General features: G+C 48.8%; 1 protein-coding gene across 1 annotated transcript in view; it reads left to right on the forward strand.

Annotated features, from left to right (window-relative positions):
* LOC129324160 (cytochrome P450 2H2-like) overlaps window positions 1-10,503 on the forward strand; it is a 31,597-nt gene extending 21,094 nt beyond the window's left edge. Inside the window, exons 6-9 of the mRNA XM_054971203.1 lie at window positions 2,865-3,006; window positions 3,829-4,016; window positions 6,541-6,682; window positions 10,322-10,503. Coding sequence (XP_054827178.1) covers window positions 2,865-3,006; window positions 3,829-4,016; window positions 6,541-6,682; window positions 10,322-10,503 — 654 coding nt within the window. The remainder of the gene's footprint in view (window positions 1-2,864; window positions 3,007-3,828; window positions 4,017-6,540; window positions 6,683-10,321) is intronic.
* Window positions 10,504-10,913: the final 410 nt, after the last annotated feature.

A 10,913-nucleotide genomic window follows, 5' to 3' on the forward strand; every position in this document is an offset into this window, starting at 1 on the left:
TGAGCCCTCCTGGCCAGACCCAGCTCGTACTGAGCTTTGGCCTCTCTGATGGCTGATCTGCAGTACCTAGTAACCCTCATCTACTCCTCTTTAGAGGTCTGTCCTTCTCTCCATTTCCTGAACATTTCCTTTTTCTCCTGTAGCTTATTCTGGAGCTCTCTGTGCATCCACATTGGTTTCTTGGAGCCCTTACCATGTTTCCGTCTTGCTGGGATAGTGAGGGCTTGAGGTTACAAAAGCTCGTGTTTGAGAATGGCCCACCCTTCACTCGCTCCTTTCCCTTCCAGCATACTCCCCTACGGAATGACTCTCATCAAGCCTCTGAGTTCATCGAAGTTGGCCCTACAAAAATCTAACCTACGAGTCTGACTACGAACTTCCTTGGCCCCCCACAGCAACTGGAATTCGAGGAGGACATGGTCACTTCCCCTTAAGGTCCCCACCACCCTTCACCCCATCTACCCTGTTTGTTAATATCAAGTCTAGTATGGCCAAACCCCTTGTAGCTTCCTCCACCCTTTGAAAAAGGAAGTTATCGGCCAGGCAGGTCAGGAAATTGCATGAGTCTTGTCGCTGTTCAAAGAGGGCAGCATCCATTTCCTCTCCCTGGTCAGGCAGTCTGTAGCAGACTCCAACAACAATACCCTTTGTCCTTCCTCCCCTTATTTCCATCCTCATACTTTCCACTGGGCTGTCAACCACATTCTCCAGAACTTCCTGACAATCAAGCCCTCTCCTCACATACAATGCCACTCCACTTCCTCTTCTACCCTTCCAGTTTTTCTTGAAGAACTCGTACCCATCCACTACCACATTCCACATTCCAGTCATGGGAATCATCCCACCAAGTCTCAGTAATTCCTACTATATCGTAGCCCTCTGTTTGCAATAGAAGCTCATGCTCTTCTTATTACCCATACTTTGGGCATTGGTATATAGGCACTTGTAGCCTTGTACCTTTGTTTCATCTGTCCTCCCCAGGTGGGCCCCCGCTGTTATCACTTCTTCATTGAAATCCCCTTGTTGATTGTGCCCTTCCCCTTGCGGCATCAGTTTAAAGCTCTCCTGAAGATCTCCAGGTTCTTTCCAAACATTTTCCTCCCTGACCTTGAGAGGTGAAGCCCATCATGTGCTAGAAGGCCTTCTCTAAGAAAACTTATCCCATGATCCCAGAACCCAAAGCACTCCTGCTGGCACCACCACCTCAGCCAGCGCTTCACCTAGAATATGGTCAGCTCCCTCTTCCTTTGACAGGAAGGATAGAACAGAATACTACTTGTGCCCCCACTGTCTTCAACTGCCTTCCAAGAACTTCATAGTCCACTTTAATTCTTGCGATGGTATTCACGGCCATGTCATTCGTTCCCATGTGAACCAGCACAAACTGGTACTGATCAGTCAGTCTGATCAGTTTCGGCACTTGGTCTGTAATATCCTGAATTCTGGCTCCCAGCAAACAGCACATCTCTCGGAGTAGGGGATCTGGCCTGGACACATGATGTCCCATACCCCTTAGCAGAGAGTCCCCGATGACCACCACCTTCTGTTTTCTTCCACTTCCGTGTGGCCCCATACCCTCTTCACTCCCTCCTCCATGTTTTTGTGTTTCTCCTTCCACTCCGTCTCCGTCGCCATCTCAAGCACCTCAAAACGATTCTTGAGATCCAGTGGACAAGAGCGTCCTGCATATCTGCACATTCAAACCTAAGCAAGCTAAGCTACTTTGAAGTGCATGCTAGTAATATGGCAGTGTTCTTGCTGATGATTTTTGCTTACACTTTTACCCCACTTAGCTCCCCAGTGGGTAACCAAAGCAGCCTACATCATTCATCCATTTTATTCTCACAACAACCTTGTGAGGTAGATGTCACTAGCCCTATGTTATCCAGTGAGCTTCCATGGCAGACTGTGGATTTGAACCTGGTTCTTTCAGATCCTTGACTGGCACTAGGGTTCCCACTGCCTTCAAGTGGCAGGCAAGTGCCATAGTGGTTTGGCCCTTTGCCTGCAGATCAGAGGGAACCTGGGCAAGCATGTAGTGGGAGCACCCCCAGTGGCGTGTCATGATGTCACTTCCTGAAGTGACATTATTGTGCCTACCGTGGGAGTGCTCCTGCTCTTTGTGGGGGGTGGTTTTGGCCCCAAACGGGCCAATTCTACAAAAATCAGCCATACATGAAGCACGGGAGCATTCCAGCGCGAAGGACAATGATGTCACTTCCGGACATGACATCATGGGGACCTGGAAATCCTAACCGGCACTCTAACCACCGTATGACATTGGCTCTCAAATAGTACTCTTTTATATGCTAACTAAGTTATAAATTACAGATTTTGTGTTAAATCAGTAAAATAAGTTTAGATTTGATAGGAGAGTAAATATTGCATATATTTCAGTTTCCCCAAAACTATTTGAGAAAATTTGAGTCCCGCCCGCCTCCCCCACTCCCCCTGTCAAAACTTAAAAATTCTGGAAATTTTATCTCTCTTCTTGAATTCTCTCAGATTCCCTCCCCTTCCAGACCTGAGGCCTTAAGGGGAACAGCAAGCAGCCCAGGAGGCAGGGAGGCCGAGTGGTGGAGCGGAACCCAAATGCAAAGCGAGGCAGGCTGGATGAATCAAAGAGCAGGGCTCACAGTCAAGATACCTAAAAATTCAGTTTTCTAGACCTAATCTTGACAAATATAATAATAAGAACTGTGCTTATGTACCACTCTTCTAGACAGATCAGTGCAACATGTGGAACTGCTCCAAGGTTGGAGGTGGGTGGGATGTGTGATGGAGAAATATCGTCAGGTAGAGTTATCTTGCGCATGCAGGAGCATATCCAGCGCATTTAACATGTGTCCCAACCCTTTCTCTAGGAGGAACAGAAGAGCCAATCAGTTTTCAACCATCAGAGCTTAGTGAGAAGCATATTAGACATTTTCGTTGCAGGAGCAGAGTCAGTCGGCCTTGTCCTGAAATATGGGCTCCTGATTCTCTTGAAACACCCAGAAATAGAAGGTAGGCAGCTTGCTCTTAAGGCTGTGTTTGTGTCTGTTTAATGAATTCATCAGTGTAATCCTAGACAGTAGTTATATTTGTCTGAGCATTGATTATTATTTCAGAATTCTGTTCAGCAGGAATCGCCTGCCAATACATTGGCAATGCAAACCACGAGAATAGCATGTTCCACTGTCTGCCTCTTGCATCAAAGTGGAACAAAACTTCAGAAAACCCCCAAATGTCTTGTAATTTTAGCTTTAAGTATTCAGAATTCTGTCAGTCTTCATGGCAAATTCATTTCATTGTGCACATTTTTGTGGTACTTATTTTGCTTGCCCATCAACACACACATACACCACACCCTCCGAAGAGAAATACATACATACAATTACAAAGTGCTGGTCAGAGGCTCTGTAGACGTCCTTGGACTACATAATGCTTGTGTATTCACAATAGGCTCTTCTCACACCTGAGTGCAGTTCAAGGTTTGGTGCTTTTTTAAAAAAGGCAAATAGTATTTTGTAAGCTTTTAAAAGTTTAGTTTTATTACTTGCTTTTTAGTCTGCTCCTAGCCCGAGGACGGTCTGATCGCTATCATAATAGATATTTTTCTCCACCTTGGTTTGTTTTATTGACTTGGATTGGGTTTTTTTACATTTTTATTGGTATGATTTGTTTTTATAGTTTTATTGTCTGTTTGCTTGGTCTTGTTTTATTGTTGTGAGCCACTTCAAGAAGGTCTAGCGAAAGATGCTTCTGAAAAATGATGTTATCTTTGTGAGGGGGCGGGGGTGGCTCCTTTTACGACTCACACGACATTGCATCTTATTTTCACATTAGAGAAAGTTCACCAAGAAATTGATGATGTGATTGGCCGGTCTCAAAGACCCTGCATGGCAGATCTCGACAGGATGCCCTACACAGCAGCCGTGGTCCACGAGATCCTCCGGTTCATTGCCCTCGTGCCCCTTAATGTGCCGCGGGCTGTGACAAAGGACACTCACTTCAAACAATATCTCATTCCCAAGGTCAGTTCTCAGAACAAGCAAAAAATTCAAGACTTCTAACCTGAAAAGCAAGAGATAAAATTCTGGCCTCTAGAATTAGCTTGCAATGCACATTCCTATGAATTGTCCAGTGAAAACAACTGTCATTCACTTACAGGAATATACAGCTTTAGTTGGCTGCAGAAAAATTTGTTACTCTAAACATGGTTTAATATTTAACTGTCGTGTCCCTTTGTCACCAGTTCACTGGGAGCTCCAAATGCTCTGCCCGCAAGTGTGCCAGCTTCTTAGGGGGGGGGGGGCTGTGTCTGGTCCACGTGACTTCTGTGTTTCTGCACTCTCCGTGTTCATGAGCAGGCAACACGGGGGATTCTTGACATTAGCTGGGAAAGTGATTTTGGAGACAGAACCGGACAGCATGGCTGCCTCGGAGTCTAGCAAGCACATCGCAGGCTCTTCCTTCCAAACACTTCGGTTGTGTTTAGCAGCACTCGGCACATCCATCGTGGCCACTTCTGTCAGTGGAGACTCACCATCGGATGACCCCAAATCAGGCAGAGAACTGCTAGCAGTTATTAAGGCTGGGCTGAGGGTGGGAGGGCTGCTGCAGGAGGACAGCGCTGGCGGAACAGCAAAATCCGAGTCCCGTGGCACCACAGAGAGAGACCAACCAGACTTCCAGGGCGGAAGCTTTCAAGAGCCAGAGCCCCCTTCTCCAGATACAGGGGAGCAGTGGAGACCCCTGAGCGCCTCTAGCCCAGTCAGGAAGCAGGGAGTCAGGGTGTAAAGGCACAAGGGTACAGTGCATGGAGCCTGATCAGAGCAGTTAGCCTGTGCCGTGAAATAAGAAACCCACGTCTCTGTTCAGCCCCGGGAGTGGCCTTGTTCTGTGCTTATTCTGAACTTGTGAACAAACTCAGCAATCTCATGTCGGATTCTTATCTCACTACAGATGCAAATTTCAGCTCTAATCAAGCTGCACTCTACCACTGTACCTTTGCATCCTGACATTCTTCTCTGCTTCACCCCTCCTGCCTCCTGCCTGGGATATAACAATGGCAACAACCACAACCACATTCAGTTTATATACCGCCCTTCAGGACAACTTAATGCCCACTCAGAGTGGTTTACAAAGTGTGTTACCCAAGGTCACCCGGCTGGCTTTGAGCGGAGGAGTGGGGAATCAAACCTGGCTCTCCAGATTAGCATCCTGCCGCTCTTAACCACTACACCAGACTGGCTCTCGGGGGCTTAGGGATCTCCCCTCCTCCCTGTGCCTGAAGCTCCTTAGGCAGTGATGGCGCCCAGCAGTGGCAACGTCATTGAGTTCAGTGCTGCAGGCAGATCAGACGAAGCATCTTTGGGAGCTGCAGGAGGCCCTGTGGGGGCTGGTGGCTCCCAGGCATGGCCACCTTGCAGCCCTGGCATCATCAAATGGCAGGCCCCCTGACCCTCCCCAGGAGGTGGAGAGGTGAGCAGAGGGACTGCTGTCAGTCAAGGCAAGGCCACGATGGCTTGTACCACCCCAGCATCTGCGACGCCGAGCATGGAAAGGGGCAGCCAGCCCTGCCCTATAGGGAGGCCTGAGATGGCCAGATGTGGCCAGAAATGGCTAGGGGAGGGAGAAACCCCGTCTGCCTGGGGATGGGCCAGCAGGCCTGTCAATCGGCCAGGGAGGGGCAAGCAGCCCCTGGGAGAAGTCAGAGCCTGGGGGGAGGGCTGGAAGCATGCACAGGGTGGCCCTATAAAAAGGAGCCTGGGCTGGGGTGCCAGGGAGGAGAGGAGACAGACCAGAAGGCTTGACGTAGGCCAGGCTGCTCTCTGAGGAGGGAGGGTGTGAGGGGTGCTGACTACCCCCTTCTCTCCCTTTTCTGAGAGAACTCTGGCCCAGCGCCTGAGAACAGGAGGGCACCCTGGGGGAGAGCCCCAGGCTTCCCAGGTGCCCGCTGGTGGTAGGCAAACTCCTGGGGAGTTGCCACCTTGCCCGCTGTCCTTCCACGGGCAGGCACCTCAAGAACGCGTGCTATGTGCGTGCTCCCAGAAGTGCCGTTGTTGCACCAGCTGTAGGAGCGTTCCTGTGCTTCGTGTGGGGCCACAAATGGACCGAATCAGCTTCACATGGAGCACAGGAGCGCTCCCGTGGCCGCCGCAATGACATCACTTCTGGTGGTGATGTCACCATGCCATCGCCGGAGCACATATGCGAATAGGACCTAGCTGCCGGCACGAGGTAAGTTCCAAGCCCCCCCCCCGTGGGAAGGTATGGGGACCTAGCAACCCTAGTGAGCCCCCCTCCCTCGGCTCCGACATCCCTTTGGCAGAGCCTGGCACTCTTGAAAGCTAACACTGTTGAAAAATCTTCTTGGTCTCTGAGATGCCCCCGGACTCAAATTCTGCTGTTCTACTACAGACCAAAATGGCTACCAACCTGAAACGAAGCCCCAGTGGACTAGCCCTTTCAGGACTGTGGGGATCTCTGCTAAAATAGGCACGTGTGGATTTGTCCTTGAGAAGAATCCCTTCAATTTTGGATTTGTCCAATCAGGGAACAACGATATTTCCTGCTCTGAAGCCCTCCTTGTACAATAGTCGAGAATTCCCAAACCCACAGGACTTTGATCCGGGGCATTTTTTGGATGGAAACGGGGCCTTTCGGAAGAGTGACTTCTTCATTCCTTTCTCAACAGGTACGGGCGCATGAATTTTACAATGGAAATGAGTGAACATGGGAGTGAATAAGTGCACAGAATCAGAGAGATGGAAGGGATCCCTAGGGATATAATAATAATAATATAATAATAATAATATTTGATTTATATACTACCCTTCAGGATGACTTAACACCCACTCAGAGCAGTCTGCAAAGTATGTCATCCCCACAACAAAACACCCTGTGAGGTGGGTGGGGCTGAGAGAGCTCTGAGAGAGCTGTGACTGGCCCAAGGTCACTCAGCTGGCTTCACGTGGAAGAGTGGGGGATCAAACCCGCCTCTCCAGTGTCCCGCGCTCTTAACCACTACAACAAAAAACAACAACAACTGTGCTTAGAATCATAGAATCATAGAGTTGGAAGGGGCCATACAGACCATCTAGTCCAACCCCCTGCCCAGTGCAGGATCAGCCTAAAGCATCTCTGACAAGTATTCATCCAGCCGCTTCTTGAAAACTGCCAGTGAGGGGGAGCTCACCACCTCCCTAGGCAGCTGATGCCACTTTTGAACTACTCTGACAGTGAAAAAGTTTTTCCTAATATCCAGTCGGTACCTTTGTGCATGTAGTTTTAGCCCGTTGCTCCGCATCCTACCCTCTGCTGCCAACTGGAACAGCTCTTTGCCCTCCTCCAAATGACAGCCTTTCAAATATTTAAAGAGAGCAATCATGTCCCCCCTCAACCTCCTCTTCTCCAAACTAAACATTCACAAGGCCCTCAGCCTTACCTCCTCCAGACCCCTGATCATCCTTGTCGCTCTCCTCTGCACCCTCTCGATTTTGGTCACATCCTTTTTGAAGTGAGGCCTCCAAAACTGCACACGATACTCCAGGTGTGGCCTGACCAAGGCAGTATAGAGAGGGGCTATGATCTCCTGCGATTTCGATGCTATGGCCCCTTTGATACAAACCAAGATTGAATTAGCCTTTTTTGCCACCGCATCACACTGACTGCTCATATTTCGTTTACAGTCCACTCTTACCCCAAGATCCCTTTCGCATATACTACTGCCCAGAAGTGTATCCCCCATCCAGTATTTGTGCTTCCCATTTTTGTGGCCCTGGTGTAATACTGTTGAATTACATCCTATTCACAGCTGCCCACTTTTCCAGAGTATTCAGGTCTTGTTGAATTTTAATTCTATCTTCTTGGGTGTTTGCTACTCCTCCCAATTTGGTATCATCAGCAAATTTAATGAGCAGCCCTTCCACTCCATCCAGATCATTGATAAAAATATTGAAAAGTACCAGGCCCAAAACCGAGCCCTGCGGCACCCCACTGGACACCTCCCTCCAATCTGATGAAATGCCGTTGACCACCACTCTTTGAGTGCGGTCCTCTAACCAGTTCCCTATCCACCGAACTGTCCCATAGTCCAGTCCACAGTCTTCCAGTTTGCCCATCAGAATGTCATGGGGGACCTTACCAAAAGCTTTATTGAAATCCAGATAAATCACATCAACAGAGTTCCCCCGATCCAGTAAGCTGGTCCCTCGATCAAAGATTGAAGCCAGGTTGGTCTGGCAAGATCTGTTAGGAACAAAACCATGCTGAGTTCCCCGGATCACTGTGTGGTCCTTCAGATGCTTACCGATTGATCCCTTTAAAATCTGCTCTAATATCTTCCCAGCAACAGAAGTCAGACTGACCGGCCTGTAGTTTCCCGGGTCATCCTTCCTCCCTTTCTTAAAGATTGGGATAACATTCGCTCTTCTCCAATCTTGTGGCACATCCCCAGTCCTCCAGGAGGCCTTGAAGATGATGGACAGGGGTTTTACAAGTTCTCTAGAAAGTTCTTTCAGCATTCTTGGGTGCACCCCATCCAGCCCAGGGGATTTGTATTCATCCAATGCAGCCAGGTGCCCCTCCACAACCTCTCTGTCAACGTCAACTAGCCCCCCAGGTGTCCTGTCATATCTACTACCATCTCTAGATGTGCCTGAGTTCCTCAGGGAGAAAACAGAGGCAAAAAAGTCATTAAGCCTGTCTGCTTTTTCTCTGTCCTGCATCAGAGTTTCTCCATCTACTCCCAGCAGCGGTCCAATTGCCTCTTTTACCTTGCGTTTGCTTCTCACATATCTGTAGAAGTTTTTCTTATTGTAGCGAGCCCTCCTGGCCAGACCGAGCTCGTACTGAGCTTTGGCCTCTCTGGTGGCTGATCTGAAGTACCTAGTAATCCTCATATACTCCTCTTTAAAGGTCTGTCCTTCTCTCCATTTCCTGAACATTTCCTTATTCTCCCTTAGCTTATTCTGGAGCTCTCTGTACATCCACATCGGTTTCTTGGAGCCCTTACCATGTTTCCGTCTTGCTGAGATAGTGAAGGCTTGAGCTTGCAAAAGCTCGTGTTTGAGAAGAGCCCACCCTTCACTCACTTCTTTCCCTTCCAGCACACTCCCCCACGGAATGACTCTCATCAAGCCTCTGAGTTCATCAAAGTTGGCCCTACGAAAATCTAACCTACGAGTCTGGCTACGAACTTCCTTGGCCCCCCACAGCAACTGGAATTCAAGGAGGACATGTTCACTTCCCCCTAAGGTCCCCACCACCTTCACCTCATCTACCAATTCTTCCCTGTTAGTTAATATCAAGTCTAGTATGGCCGAGCCCCTTGTAGCTTCCTCCACCTTTTGAAAAAGTAAGTTATCGGCCAAGCAGGTCAGGAAATTGCATGATTCATGATCCTTTGCTGAACCCGTCTCCCAGCACACATCAGGGAAGTTGAAGTCACCCATAATTAAAAGGTTCTGACGTCTGGATACTCTACCAATCTGTTCAAAGAGGGCAGCATCCGTTTCTTCTCGCTGGCCAGGTGGTCTGGAGCAGACTCCAACAATAATACCCTTTGTCTTTCCTCCCCTTATTTCTACCCATATGCTTTCCACCGCTTTCCACATGCTTATATATCGCTCTTCTAGACCGATTACGTATGAGTGTATGAACCCTCCACACTCCTAGGCAGCCAACGCCACTGCTGATTACTCCTGTTGACACAGCCTAAAATCACATCTGCCTTTTTAGCTACAGCATCACACTGCTGGCTCATGTTCTGTGTGTGATCTATGTGTACTACTTTCAAGACAAGTCTCACCCATCTTATAATTATTCTTTTTTTTTCTACCTAAATGTAAAACTAAGACTTTAAAGATATCTCTGTTGAAAATCATTTTATTATTTCAAGCCATTTTCCAGCCTGTTAAGAGCATCCTGAATCTACCCCTCCCAATTTAATATCATCTGAAAATTTAATAAGCATCCCCTTTATTCCTTCATCTAAGTCATTTACGATGTTGAACAACACAGAGGGCGGGACAGATTTTCTCAGACAAATCTTCCTAACTCATATTTACATCCTACTAATTCAAATGTTGGGAGTTCATTTGTTTTTGTATTCAGGGGAACAGAAGAAATAACCAAACTTACTCTAGGAAATTACTGCTGAGTACACAATATGCCAATTTGGATGGGTAGCTACAGGCCAACGAAGGCTAGGTTCTGCTCTCTGTCCTGTCAGGTTCCTGTTTAGACTGACCCAGAGGCCTATCCTACCATTTTCTTTGCCAAGTGACCAGCTGCAGAGGCGGTAACCCTCACACCCTACCTTTTTTGCTTCCAGGCAAGCGGGCTTGTGTTGGCGAGAAGCTGGCTTGCATGAGCATCTCTGTGGTCCTGGTGGCAGTTCTACAGCACTTTGCCCTGAAGTCTCCGGGGTCCTCCGAGCAGCTGGACCTCTCCCCAATGACTGGGTTCCTGACCGTGGCCCCCAAGCCGTACCAGCTCTCTGCTGTCCCGCGCTGATGAACGCGAAGGCTGCAGGCGCTCACGGCAACCCTTCTCCGAGTCCCTCTGGTGCTGGGCCGTTTCTGATCCGGCTCCTGAGCCTTGCCTGGAGCATCCACATCAGCCAAGAGCAATGCCAGAGAACGGCCCCCTGCACTCCACTGGTTTCTTCCAAGTGGCCATAAAAATACATGGACTCTTCAAACAGCCCTTGGCATCCTTTAAAGAAAAGGGGCACAGTTGCCTCTACGCTGGTATTCAGCCAGCCACACGGTCTTCTCTCTCCAGCAGAGTGAAGATTTCCTGCTTCTACCCCACTTAATATTGCTTAATATCCCAAGGCCCTTATTTGTCAGCGTGTGATAGAAATATGAAGGCCTGAGGAAAAACCAGGGGTGGGGGGGGGGGGAAGAGGAGAGGGGACTGTG

The sequence above is a fragment of the Eublepharis macularius genome, chromosome 2, assembly GCF_028583425.1.
Source record: "Eublepharis macularius isolate TG4126 chromosome 2, MPM_Emac_v1.0, whole genome shotgun sequence".
In the NCBI taxonomy this organism is placed as follows: domain Eukaryota; kingdom Metazoa; phylum Chordata; class Lepidosauria; order Squamata; family Eublepharidae; genus Eublepharis; species Eublepharis macularius.